Source organism: Pelophylax lessonae (assembly GCF_965119305.1).
Source record: "Pelophylax lessonae genome assembly, chromosome: 7".
NCBI classification, from domain to species: domain Eukaryota; kingdom Metazoa; phylum Chordata; class Amphibia; order Anura; family Ranidae; genus Pelophylax; species Pelophylax lessonae.
Genome location: NC_138774.1, coordinates 144,923,674 through 144,938,450, shown reverse-complemented (window position 1 = coordinate 144,938,450; position 14,777 = coordinate 144,923,674). Strand labels below are relative to the sequence as shown.

The following is a 14,777-nucleotide window of genomic DNA, read 5'->3' as shown; positions in this document are numbered from 1 at the left end:
CAGTGGGACCATGGTTAACAAAGTCTCCCAACAGCGGAAAAAAGGTACTCTTTTTGAGTTGGGAATACTTACTTGAGTAGAACATTTTTTTTTTTTTAATCCAGTGTTTAATTTCATTTTTACCACTTGCTGACCGCCTTATAGCAGTTTTACTGCTACAGGGCGGCAGCTGTGCGCCGGATCACATGTATTTATGTGATCCCACACTACCACCTGAATATTCACAGCAGAAGCCGATCTGCTGGTACAGGCACTCGATTTCCACCAGCACCTGCTGATCATTGGACAGAGACTCACAATGGAGCTCTGCCCATGTAAACAAGGCAGAGTTCTATTCTGACAGGGGTAAAGAGAAGAGGGAAGCACCTCTTGAGTGTGGTAAAAAGCACAATTTATTACAAGACAATATAGTAACTTACATATAAGTAAGCTGGTAAGTGCATGGCTCTCCGAGGGCGGCTGCTGGAGATTGCATCCAAGTATCCAGGTGTCCAGGCGTAGGCTTAATGTCCAGGAACTGGTGGAGACTTAGCTCAATCGTTCCGGAAGTGCCGTGCAGCGGTGTAGACTTGTGCGGCGGCCGGGAGTCAGCGGAGGCGTCTGACGTCACAGGTAGGTGTGGGCAGTCTGGGCTTCACAACTAGTTTCAGAGCATGCACGAGAGTCCTGTCCTGGACCTGCGCTCTCCTTTTTCAAGTGTCACTTGAAAAAGGAGAGCGCAGGTCCAGGACAGGACTCTCGCGCATGCTCTGAAACTAGTTGTGAAGCCCAGACTGCCCACACCTACCTGTGACGTCAGACGCCTCCGCTGACTCCCGGCCGCCGCACAAGTCTCCACCGCTGCACGGCACTTCCGGAACGATTGAGCTAAGTCTCCACCAGTTCCTGGACATTAAGCCTACGCCTGGACACCTGGATACTTGGATGCAATCTCCAGCAGCCGCCCTCGGAGAGCCATGCACTTACCAGCTTACTTATATGTAAGTTACTACATTGTCTTGTAATAAATTGTGCTTTTTACCACACTCGAGGCGCTTCCCTCTTCTCTTTATCTACTGCTCAGAGTCGACTTCACTCTCCCGGACAGCAGCCCTGAGTGCCTTGTGACCCATCCATCCATCCATCCATCCTTGGATCCACCCCGTATCTGCTTATCCTTTATTGAATTCCAGGCCATTTATTTCCCTTTTATCCTCAAAGACTTGCACAATGGACTTATAATCCCCACCTTGTGCTAATTGTCAGTACAGCCCCTAACAACACGCTGAATATTGTCCTGGCCATTCATTTAAGACATACCACTCCTTACTGTATTGTTATTGTATATTCCTCTGCATCATCTATGAGCGCCATACCACCTATATATCTCTATTCTGACAGGGGGGGAAGGGATGGATTCTGTGTTCCTGCAAAGCAGGGACTCAACTCTGTTTCTTCCCCTAGTAAAAATAGTACACATAGTAAACACAAACACTGGCTAGGCACACAGTTAACTCTTTTATCCCCCCCAGATGTTTAACCCTTTCCCAGCCAGTGTCAGTAGAGTGACAGTGCAAATTTTTAGCACTGATCACTGTATTATTGTCATTTGTTCCCACAAAGTGCCAAAAGGGTCAGTGTCTGATTGTCTGCTGCAATATCGCAGTCCCGTTATCAGTCGTTGATTGCCGCCATTATTAGTATAAAAAAAAAAAAATTCCATAAATATATTCCATAGTTTGTAGATGCTATACCATTTGTGTAAACCAATCAATATACGCTTATTGAGATTTTTTTAGCAGAATACATATTGGCCTAAATGTATTAAGAAATTTGATGTTTTCAATTTTTTTTATTAGATATGTTTTATAGCAGAAAGTAAAAAAAAAATAAAAATAAATATATATATATATATATATATATATATATATATATATATATATATATATATAGAAAAAAAATTTTATTTTTATATATTAATTTTATTTGTGACAAAAAAATTACAAACTTTATTTGAGAACAGCATTGCACGACCACTCAATTGTCAGTTAAAGTAATGCAGTACGGTATCGCAAAAAGTGGCCTGGTCATTAAGGGGGGTACCAGAGGACAAATGGATAAATAAGGCTCAAAGTGACAGCTAATGGTGGTCGTTGAGTGATCACATGATCCATTCCAACAGCTCAGTTTCCACACATCTCCTGTCACCAACAATATTTAATATTGTTCACAACATGTGAACTTTATTCTGTGAAATGTAATAAGGGACTGAGTTTACATTAATTTGTATTTTATTAAAATCAAAAAGTACATCTTTGTCCACTAATATAATTTGCACACATTTATGTTTAATTGAATAGCGACATATAGATTTTATTTTTCTTTGACCATTCTGTATGCTTTTATCTATTAGAGAGAACATTTCTTGTCTTGTTACTGGAGTTTTAACAACCGCAGAATCCTTAGTCACCATGACCCAAGTCTGCCATATTTGGAACAGTATCACATAGACTGCCAACAATTCCGTACCCTCTACCATCTGCTCAGCCCCTGGGCTTATTCTCCTAGTGTAGACTCTCTTGCACTGTGGACTTTCCGTCTGTTGGATGAAAACTCAGATGGTCTCATCAATTTTAAGGAATTTGCTTTTGTTTTTGGTGAGAGCATAATGTATAATCTATTGCAACATATTTCTCTTTTTATTAAATTGTACAAAGGTATCATTCTTTGCATTTCTCATTTATATGCTCTAGATGTGATATTCAATGGCAGCTTTACTGACAGACTCAAGTTACTTTTTAAAATGCACATACCTCCAGGTAAGTTCACTAAAATATCCTGTTTACATAGAAGCATAGAAAAGTAACAGCAAAAACAAGACCAAGTAGTCCATCGAGTCTGTCTGTTTTTTTTTTTTTTTTATGTTTAATTTCCATCTCAAATTACCAATGTTAGCGCTTTTTGGTCTTTTACTATATATGCAGCTCTGTGGTCTAATATTGAGATTGAATTAGCTATTGTCTACAGCAGTGTTTTTCACCCTCCTGGGCTAGTCTAAGGGCTTGATCACACTAGGAGGTGTGTCTGAGCATACTTGTTTTTTGTATGTTCTCACACATTGCATTTTTTAATGGGCTTCTTTTTTCTCGTGAAAAACACACAAAAAAAGTGGCATGATTTTTTCATTCTCACCACACCAAAAGATATGGTACTGTGGTACATGCCTTCTAGCGGACGCCCTTGTATGCATATTTGCTAGATGTGTTGTGGTGCCATAAAGAATAGGTGGCACCCTCTCACATCTTCAAAAGGCAGCACGTTTGTGCGCTGTGCGGGAAAATGCATAATTTTGCACGTGTTACCACACTGCATGCCCTAAAATGTAGTTTGTAAGGCAGAGTTAAGTGGTCTGTAGGTTGTAAACCCCCCCTTCCCAAATTTTTCCTCCTAGCTCAAATTATGTTTCTTCTCCCGACTCCAATTTCCCCTTCCTATCACAAAACTACTCATCCCACCACATCCCCTTCCTCACTATAGGAGTAGTAATGGTGGCAAGGAGGAAGAGAGAGCCAGGGGAGGTGTCAGCTGTCCTCCCCCCTTCAGCTCCTCTCCCACCTATCTGTATACTGGAGATTACACAGAAATCACTCAGATTGGACTTTGCAGGGTTTGATTGCCCCCCCCACTCAGACTACTGCTGGAACAGAAGCAGTGTGTGGAGGAGATGGGGGAGTAATCAAACTCTTTACAGTCTGATCAGAGAGTGATCCCATATTAACTTCTGTGTACAAACAGGAGGGAGAGAGCACAGCCTGCACCTCTTCCAGGCTCTCCCTTGCAGCTATCAGTACTTGTATCAGTAACCCAAGAGACTGTACGGGCTGCCTGACCTGTTCTTGCAAATCAATGACATCATCGGTTGGTAGGACAGTGGGCAGGCTCCCCACACAGTTTCCTGAGCTGTCAACAGGATTACAGATAGGAGCTGGGAGGAGGAGAGAGTCTGAAAGAGGTGTGGGTTTTGCTCTCTCCCTCCTGTCTGCACACAGTATTTAACACAGGATCGCTCGCTGATAAGAATGTTCTGAGTTGGAGCAGTTTTATGTAATTCTGCTGCGGGACCCCGATTGAAAAACCCTGATCTACAGCACTTTCTTCTGGTATTGTGACAGTATCTTACAGATACAGTGGATTTTTGGGGCACCACTATATCTGTAAGAAATTGTAACATTTTATTTATTATTTTGCAACATTACATTGGTAAATAAACATATATTATGCAACAAATGCTTTCAAATGTTTAGATGATACATTTACCATGCTGCTTCCCTGTAAAATCAGTTGCATTTTCAATAATGTTTTATATTCTCTGTATCTTCATGTATTAGCTTTTACTGAAGTGAGTACTTTAAGCCCTTCAGAAGAAGCCAAGCTTTCCAAAGAAGATCTTATGCATTTCAGCCAACTTCATGGTAAATATAATTATATTCTTGCAGAGGTTAGGTTTCAGGGTACTTATCCTTGTCAAAGAATGCCACTACAGAGATGTAATGAAAAATTTAGAGACCCTTTACCTATGTACTTTAATAAACTGGTCATCAAATCTACATTTAAATTAACTCTACTCCACTTGTCCTATGAACCTATTCTGCCTATGTTGAGTTTCATTTTAAAGGGTAATGTGACTTGCCTGCCCATGCCACCATAAAATAAGTAGTTTGTGTTGATTTTACTTTGGATATGCTAAAGAACAAAAAAGGAATACTTTTAAGTTAAATATATATGCAGTTCCTCTGTACTCCTGTCATTAGTAGCAGAAGAGATAAATATCCCCAGTGTAGACAAAAATGGCAGCAAAAAAATGAGAAGTTCCAGCCCTCCTTGGAACGTGTATACAATACAAAAGACATTGGCAGGAACTGGCTTCATAACTGTCATGTACTTGCTGTGTTTGGACTGGTTTGATAGCTTATAAATCGGTAATGAAGATAATGCAGCTAAACATTATTTCACTCCATATTTTGGGTAATAAAGATAATGCAGCTAAACATTATTTCACTCCATATTTTGATGAAGGGTATTCTCTGTGTATTATTAAAAAGACAGTTTGGCAGTGCTATTATATACAATACTGATATCTAAATAGACAATGATTAAAACTATTGACTCTACTACAAAACAGTTTTATGAACTTTTTAGGTGAAACACCAAACGTGTTCTGTTTTTTCCTAACAGTAACATCTCCTACAGAAAATCACAGTCCTGATGACAAAACAAAGAGCCCTGAAAAAGGTACTCTTGGTACATTTACTATCCATGTATAGCATGAAAGTCTAAATCTGGCTATGGAAAAAATTAGGGCACAAGCTGACTAAATGGAGGCTTGTAAATCCCACATGTATGCTGAAATCACTTCATTCCTCCTGAAAAGTCCTGAAATGAAAAGTCATTGTGTCATGTATAGTTGCATGGCTTTGGTCATAGAGTAAGGAAAAAAAGTGTAAAAAGAGATAAATTACTGCTTATTGCAAAAAGGTATATTCTAAAATGTTGGTATTGTACCTTTAGAAAGGATTATACATTTTTAATATCACAAATCCTGAATCTTTTATTCAGTCAGCCTATTAACCCCTTGGCGCTGGCCATACGCAAACCTGCAGCCTCTTGGCGCCTGGTGCTTGGTGCCGAGAGGCTGCATATTAGCGTAAATTGTGGCCCAAACAGCTGTGCCAAGAGCGAGTGCTCCAGACACAGTTAGACACAGTTACCGACACCTAACTGAAGGCTCCTGATCGCTGCTTGCGATCTGGAGTTTTCAGATCACGTTTCCACCATGACAGCCAATCACGGCTGTCACATGCTCTTAGGATAATAAATAAAAAGCTGCGCTGAATTGAAAGAACCATAAATTGAATTACATGTGAAAGTCCTCATAAAGTCCCATGAAACAATGTATTGAGTGAATATAAGAAACAGTGGGATAAAAGTCCAAATGCATCCAAGTAATAACTCCTCTAGAGAGATGGCATTAAATGTATGTACTGCTTACCAGAAACAGCAATATTAATCGCCTAATACGAGGATGGTGACTCTCCGGATCAAATGTGAATCCTAAGGAAGAACTTATTGAGGGATTCCAGGCCACCGATAGGCTCAATGGACGTCAATCAAGTGCATATGAAATAGAAATATACATAGCGTGATACTGTATTTAAGCAGGAAGTGCACACACTAGGAGATCCCCTATGTGAATGAATTTGGAGTGAGTGCTCAATAGTGAAGAACCACCACCAACCTCATAGGCTGCTTACCAGATACAAAAAGGTTGGTGACAAAAAGGAAAAAGTTTAAAGCCGCCACAGATCTATCCCATGCGACAGGTTCGGTCCATAACTGTGACCACCACCAACATATACCACTGCTTACCAGAAATAAAAATGTTGCAGGCAACTATCTGGGAACCGGAGAAATAGAAATAGTCCCCAAGGATAAGAAATTCAATAGAGTGCCCCTAAAGCTCGCGGAATGGGCCAGCCCCAGTCGGAAGAAAATTGGATCCACGGGTATTCCCACATGTATCAATGAGTGGTCACTCCTCTGCTGCCAGGTCCAGCAATGTCTACTCTCTAATTCCTCCCCTTCCAACTCTTAGGCCCCGCCCCTCCTCTCCGTGTCCTAAACCTTTAAAAGCCCAAGAGGCACCGGCGTGAAATGGTTAAAATAGAGAAAGGCAAGAACTCTGCTGTCTGGTATCATCGTGTGCACCACACTAAACATTGACCAGAAAAAGCAAAAGAGCCTTGTCTGAGAAGATCAAAATGGAACCTATAGACCAGCATGCAAACAAAATATTAGGTTAACATTTGTGCAACAAAATATTAGGTTAACAGACATGTCATTTTTGTCCATGTCAAATTCAGTTGTTTTATTATATAACATATTCTGTTAAATCAAAAGCAAATCAGATTTTTAGAATAAACAATGTTGGATGCCAATTACTTTTTTCAGTTTCAAGTTATTTCTGAGTAACTTTTGGAAGGGTACCAGCAAATCTGTTAATGTTTGGAAGTGAACAGATGTGTATGGAGTGTTGAGGAGGAAACAAATCCAGAAACCTCCACAACAAATTAACTTTGTAAACACGGTAGTGATCAGACTGTGTTTTCCAGTTTGTCTAATCAATCTTTCTTCCTTGAAATTGGCTGGCTGACTGGAGTACTGGTCTGATTGAGCTCATAGACATAAGATTGTCATCCAATCTGGCAGTGATTACCTTCTATATGTGGCCATTTTTAGTGATATGGCCACGTGCATATTTACATTTGTTACTTAAATTGGCAACTACAGTTTACATGCATTATTGCCATCTTTACACAAAATACATTAATGAGTTGCCATCAAGTAAAAACCCTAAAGCTGGCCATACTTTATATAATTTTTCTTATTCAATTTCCTTTAGATATAACTTCAACTATGTAGTGCATGGGCCTGATTGCATAAAAATTGAAAGTGTTTAGGTTTGACTTCATATTATATGGTTTTGGTAAATCTAAAGGAAGATTGTATAATGTGTGGTTGGCCAAAGTTATGGAGTGGCTTGATAATGTCACAGATTCCCCACACACAGATGGCTCCAGTGCACATTTTTCTTAAAATGTTAAATCTGACAGCATAGATGATGTGGAAATATTTTTTTGCACTTAAAATTGACTTTTTCTGTGTATACTTTGCTTCATAAAAATAGTTTGTGGAATGTTTAGATATATATTTTAATCTATTTCTTATTTAAAGGAAAAGGTAAAATTGACATTCAGGCATATCTAAAGCAATGGCAAGATGAACTGGTGCGTAAAGAGGAAAGCATTAAAGACTTACCCAGAATGAACCAGGTAAGGAGTGTGCAAACCTTGTGAAAAATAGTTATACTACTACTTTCCATTGATTGATGTGTACTATTGTCCCTTGATTAACTGAACTGAATTGAACCTTTTAGCACCTAGATGGACAATGCAGAGGTATTTGAGAAAGTAAACTATAACTTAGGGCTTTGTCCATCTAAATCTGATATGGCATTGCCTTCGTTTTGTTCTATGCCAGCATTTCTTACTAAACCACCAGCAATTAAAATCACAGATGTGAAGTTTATTTTGTTCAGAAAACACAATAAAATTAGTAATTTGGGCATCCAAAAGAAGGATGCTAAAAACAAAGGCATGTGATTAAACTATTGTGTTCTTATAAATCTCTCCCCAGTCCCAGTTTATTCAATTTTCAAAGACTTTGTACAACTTATTCCGTGGAGATCCTGAAGAAGAACTGTTGTATCGTGCCATTGCTGCTGTGACCAGCCTTCTCCTGCGAATGGAAGAAGTGGGTAGGAAGCTGCAGAACTCTACATCTCCAGTCAAGACTCCATCACCAGAGACCAGCACCAGTGCAAAAGACATCACACATGGTGATCGATCACCACAACAATTGGACAGCACTGTTTCCCAGCCTCCCAAAGAAAACACAGAGTGGTCTTTTGCTTTTGAACAGATCCTTGCCTCACTGCTAAATGAACCTTCCCTTGTTAGATTCTTTGAAAAACCTACCAAGCTGAAAACCAAGTTAGAAGCTGCGAGGACCTCACAAATTCGGGCTAGCAAACGAGCGTGAGAATTTTTAACTCAGTCAGTTACACAGACCACTACATGAAGAGGCCACATTTCCTGTTACATTTATCTGTTCACAGATGTTTTGAAGTTCTCAATCACTTTTATACATTTTTAGGGCTACAATGCAGTTTATTTACTTGAGTAGAGCCTGCACTTCCAATGCACTATATGTATGTGTGTGTGTGTATATATATATATATATATATATATATATATATATATATATATATATATATATATATATATATATATTTGCATTCCAAGAAATATAATTAATGCATTCTAGTACAAAGTTAATGTTGTATTATGTTATTGTTGTAAAGGAAAATTATTAACGTCCATGTTTGACACCCAATCTTTTTGGCACAACTCATGCTATACATTGGGACTGGAAATGGCCATTAGTGTTGATGGAAATACTACATTTTGCTTGATAAGGTGAAATGCAGATGCATGAATTGATTTGATATGAGCATTCTATTACCTGCTGTAGAAAACTTATCAGTCAGAGGTGTCTACATTCCCTTGAGGGCAGCAAGTGTCATGTATCACTTGATGCACTGGATAATTCAGACACCTGAAAAAACATAGGTAATGAATTCTCTGTACAAAATATCACTATAATGACAATAATATCACATTGTCATTAACTAATGCTGTCCCCTGGGTTTTTGTTACAATACAGATAATAGGATTCCATCTCTTACATGTTGGTAAATTATTTTTTCTGTGAATTTAGTCCAAACCATACTCCATTCAGAGTAAGCTTTGCGCATGCTATAGAGCGAGAGACAGCATAGAGAATAATGGCTGTTCACTGGTGCATGTTGTTGGATAAAAACAAGGATTGCAGTAGCAGTTTCCTGTTCTCAACTTTTACCCCATGTGCTGGGTCTTTCTGTGCACAGTTTATCTTTGATTGTATACTGAATGGGTCAGGTCATGGCAGGCCATACAGTGATGAGCTGGCATTTATCACACATAAAGTCCTTGTATCTTTTTTGTTTTAGAGACTGACGGGACATTGGCAAAGTGTTTATTGAACCTACAGTTACTAGGTGAGCCCTTTTTTACTCCTGCCTGGTTTAGCTCTAAGAACACTGAGATTATCCTTCTCATGCATTGACCACATCCAACTCACACTTTGTTTACCTATATGCGTAAAGCTTGCTGTACACATACCAATACAATAATTCAGTACAATAATTGTTAGAATGTTGTATCGTTTACAAATCTTCAATCAAAAGGCAACCAAATTCATCAAAAGACTTCAAAAATCCAGTTGAACTTAACTAAATCAATCTTTTCTTTGTTGTGTCTATGATTGATCATATATTGCTATGTGTACAGCTAGCATAAATTAATGAAGTGGAATGTTGTTGAGTTTAAAGGACAATTTTCACAGTATTCAGAGCTGCTGTTAATTTTAGACTTGTTTGTGCAGCCTTTGTGTTAGTGAAGTAGCATACTCTACTCTGCTTTGTTATGAATGCATGTTTCATTGCTTATATGGATTTGGCTGAGCAGATACAAGTATACAATATGGTTTTTCATTTTGCTATTTAAAAGATTCAATAGTTTACTTACAGACTTGTCTGAATTCTGCATGTTATGACCAGCTGTTGTGTTTTTTTTTTTGTTTAGCTATTGCTGTACTGTAAAGGGCTGTATACATGGGCTGAAAATTGGGCGGCATTGGCTGGTTCAATAGAAACTGGCAGACATTCGGCCCATGTGTATGGCAGCCAGTCCGACAGAAGCCGGGTTTTTGGCCGGCTTCTGTCAAAGGGGCATGACCAAAAAAGGTCTGCCGATCGGCACCCAATTAGCGCTCTCAGCCATTGATACCACTGACGGTGTGTTCTGGCGGGGATCAGTCCCCCTGTCGGAACAGAATAGCGCAGCGGGGGGGGGGTCACTGTGTTAACATCGGATCATTAGTACAGTGGCTCCTCCTGAGCTCTTCCGTTTTTTTTTTAATGTTCAGCCCTGTAGGTTGAATGAAAAAAACTTCTTGTGTGTACTAGGCTTAAGTAAAGGGATGACGTGAAATGCACTTGACATCTACACACAGTGGATGAAGTCACTATGGTTTACTAAGCTAATATTGTTTAAAATGCAGTATGTTATTCATTAGTAACTAATGAATCCACTAATCTTCTAAGCATTGTGGAGCTCATGCAGTAATATTGAAAAGCAGTGGGATTCTAAGGCCAGTCTAGGCACTTCCAAATGTTGGTAACCTTAGGTCTGCTTTTCACTTTTACTTAGTAAATGATTTGAAATTGTAAGGGCTCAACTGTAGACATACTGAAGGGGGTAAAACTAGCCGAATTAGTTTGCAATGTTAAAAATTCAGTATCTGGCAGAGCAACAACTGATAACTTAAGAGGATTTTAAATGTAAGAAATATTTTGAAGAGTCTCAAAGTTGCAGCTTGTACCACTTAATGGACAATGTGTATTCTGTTCTTGATCTTGCCGAGACACATTTATAATGCATAGACCAGTCTCTCTGTGTTCAGGTGGGTTTATGGACCTAAATGGATTTTGGTCACAGAACTTCTAGGACAAATTCTGCAATAATTACATATTAGCTATTTTCCCTATATGATGATGCAGGTACATTTTAATGTTGTGTGAATGGTTATATATTGGACCAAGGAGCCTAAAAACCACAATGCTTTAAATTATCAGCTCAGGACTTGTCTACTTGTATGTATGCAGAAAATGTAAAATGACCTTTCCTTTTGTCTCCAAATTACAAATGGATGAAGCCATCTAGAAACTACTAGAAACCTGTCGTCTCTAATTTTCCTGCAGATCAGGCTCTGGTGAACCTGAAAATGCACATTGAATTAGAATTTACTGGTTTGCTTGAAGAAGTATGTCCCCACATGTAAATCTGTGTATAAAAATGGGCTTTGGCACTGCTCTAGGTGCAATAAAAAATAATATACCAGTATAAAATATCATTCTCCAAAAAACATAAATCAAATGAATATAAATATAAATTGTAGTGCAACCTATGCAAAAATGACTAAAGTGCAAAATGTAGGGTATTGTGCAACATTTGCAAAATGATGTGCAATAATTTCTAAAGTGGCATGCTAAAAGAATGTGAACTTCCAATTACACTGAAATCATAAACTAAGTATTCACATATAAACCATAAATTGATGCAAAAGTTATCTGTGCTTAATGAACAGGCACAGACAAGCAATACATTCATAAAAGGGAGAGGGAGAGGCACAGAAAAGTAATACATTTCCCACCTAACTATAATTTACAGTCCATCATAGAGCTGCTGCTGCCCCCCCCCCCCCCCCCACACACACACACACTTTGTTGACCCACAGCTGCATATACAGACATACACACTGCTCTATGTATAATACAGGCACACAAGACAGCAACATCTAGACACATGTAAAAACAGTCACAAAAATGGCACCGCAAGCTTGTGGACTGCGCCAAGCAGATCAGGCCATCCATCACATACCTCTCCCTATAGAAATAGACAGACCTGTGGCCAGACCCACGACGGGCCTGCAACAAGTCGGTTGGACCCCCCCGAGTCTACAGTGATTTAGACAAGTGGGTGGCCACATGCGGGTATGGCACTCCGTGACGGCATTTCATCACACATCTTCCACTTGTCCACCTCCGACAACCACAGCATGATCCACATGGGTCAGCTCGCTGCTGTCTGGAGTGGACACATAGTCTGTGAGTGCCATGCCCGCAACAGCACTTGTCCTCAGCTAGTCCCTACAGTCCTGGGGTCTGGCCGGCTTTGCACCCTCCTAGGTAAAAGGTGACTTAAACATCAGGTACACAGGAGTCTGAGCCATTAAAAACCCCCCACCCAAACAAGCATGCCCTCCTGGCCATTTCATCATCTGTGTCTCTGCAGTTATCCTGGCTGGCTGAGGATGATTGGGTCATTTGGGGAGTCTGTTGCAGCTCTGCCTCCGGGTAATTGCTGGGGTCGAGGTTGGCCTCCGGAGAGGAGATCCGGCTGTGCTCTCCCCCTGGATCGCACCCAGCTGCTGGGGATCGAGACCGGTTGTCTCTACTCCCTGGATCTCACTCTCCTAATGGTTACAAGACTGGGTGTCTCCGCTCCCTGGACCTCACACTGCCGCTGGGGGACAAGACCAGTTGTCTGTTCCCAAGACCTCACACTGCAACTGGGGAATGAGACTGGTTGTCTCCATTCCCTGGACTTCACCCCTGCCCCTGGGGAACGAGACTGGTTGTCTCCACTCCCAATGAAGCCTGCTGCTGGGGAGAGGGACCAAAAATCTCTCCCGGTAACTCCTGCTGCTGCTGGGGAGAGAGAGACCTGTTGCCTCCTCTTCCTGCATGTTACACTGCCGCTGGGGAGTGGGACCGACTGTCTCCACTCCCTGGGATGCTGTCTGGTGCTGGGTAGGGGGACTGACCATCTCCACTCAGTGATGTTTGCTGTCTCTAGGGAGAGGGACCAAAAATCATCTCTCCCTGTAACTCTGGCTGCCGCTGGGGAGAGAGACAGATTGTCTCCTCTCCCTGCATAATACACTATAGCTGGTGAGAGGGACCGAAAATCTCTGGTATTCCTGCTCTAGTTCCCATTCTATAGTGACCAGACGGGTGATATCTGGTCCCAGGCCTGTAGTATTAGGGAGCTCCAGTGCGTCCATCTGGTATGCCCTGATGTCCCAATAACGAGTCTCCTCTGTGCTGCTGAAGTCACTGTCCTCCTCCAATACCTCCCATAGTAGATCAGGGCAATTGTAACCATCACTCTCTGGTCTTTCATTCTCCGCCCTCCCTGGGCACCTTTTGACAGAGTACCACCGTAGCGCCCGGTATGCCTCATGCAGCCACGGTTCCTTCTTGATCAGCCACTGGAATTCTATAATCCTTTCTTCCCAGAGCAGATCCCCCAGTAAAGGCAACCTCAGCACTGTTTGCCTTTTGTCTGCGCAGTTCTGAACTGGGAAGTTCTCCCCCTTGAGCTTGAGGCTGCTCCAGGGCCTCATGCCAGAGCTCTCGCCATACCACATCTTTCCATACCAGCTCACCCTCTGCTGACACAGGGCCATACTCCAGGGCCAAAATGTTCTGTAGCCTCTTTTGGAACTCCTCCTCATATGGGGACACTGCCCGGGGGCTAACTCGCTCCATCTCCTGAGTTCCTCTTTAGATAGGGCTGCTGCTGGACTCTTTACTGCATTCCCTGGTGTGGGATATCCATTTGGGAGAAAAATCCCACCGCTTGCCACCAATGTAACAGATCCCCTTTACTCCGACTGAGTAAATCTGTTCTAAGTCTCCCAACTCCCAAGTAAATTAGTGATTAGAGCCCTTGGTTACACAAACATCATCCAAGACTTGATGAAGCTTACAACAGGAATGACTCACGTTTATTTTTGTCACACATGGTTTTACAGGCACAGACCCCCTACATGGGGTCTCCAACACAATACAACAGGGGTTTCAATCCCAAGAACCTAATGGGAGATGGAGGAGGGACAAAGCAGCTGGTTTAAACTGGGCTGGTAGTGTCCCTCAGACAATGCCCTGCTAGGACAGGAAAAGAAAGGGGGAAGGGGAGGGGGAGAGGAACACACAAACAATACATTTAGAAAAGGGAGAGGGAGAGGCACAGACAACTAATACATTTTCCACCTAACTATACTTTACAGTCCATAAAGCTGCTGCCCCCCCCCTTTTTTTTTTTGACCCATAACTGCATACACAGACACACGCATCGGCTCTATGTATAATACAGGCACACAACACAGCGACATATAGACACATGTAAAACAGTCACAAAAATGGCCCCGCAAGCTTGTGGCATGCGCCAAACAAATCAGGCCATCCTTCACAGATCTTGCCCCAGAGAAATAGACCGAACTGTGGCCAGACCCACAACGGGCCTGCAACAAATTGGTTGGACCCACCCGGTCTACAGTCCAAGTCCTTGGGGTCCCATGTGACTAGACAAGTGGGTGACCACATGTGGGTATGGCACTCAGTGATGGCGTTTCATCACAACGGGTATCCAGCTTTAGCAGCTAAACCTGGCTGTATGCTGTGTCCACGACCAACTCTGTGGCGGCCTCTCCTTGCAATCTCCAGCATTCTCAGT

General features: G+C 41.4%; 1 protein-coding gene across 1 annotated transcript in view; it reads left to right on the top strand.

Annotated features, from left to right (window-relative positions):
• Positions 1 to 8,794, top strand: part of TBC1D8B (TBC1 domain family member 8B) — a 93,374-nt gene extending 84,580 nt beyond the window's left edge. Inside the window, exons 16-21 of the mRNA XM_082264319.1 lie at positions 2,393 to 2,636; positions 2,733 to 2,798; positions 4,368 to 4,451; positions 5,215 to 5,271; positions 7,771 to 7,868; positions 8,233 to 8,794. Coding sequence (XP_082120445.1) covers positions 2,393 to 2,636; positions 2,733 to 2,798; positions 4,368 to 4,451; positions 5,215 to 5,271; positions 7,771 to 7,868; positions 8,233 to 8,637 — 954 coding nt within the window. The 3' untranslated portion in view covers positions 8,638 to 8,794. The remainder of the gene's footprint in view (positions 1 to 2,392; positions 2,637 to 2,732; positions 2,799 to 4,367; positions 4,452 to 5,214; positions 5,272 to 7,770; positions 7,869 to 8,232) is intronic.
• Positions 8,795 to 14,777: the final 5,983 nt, after the last annotated feature.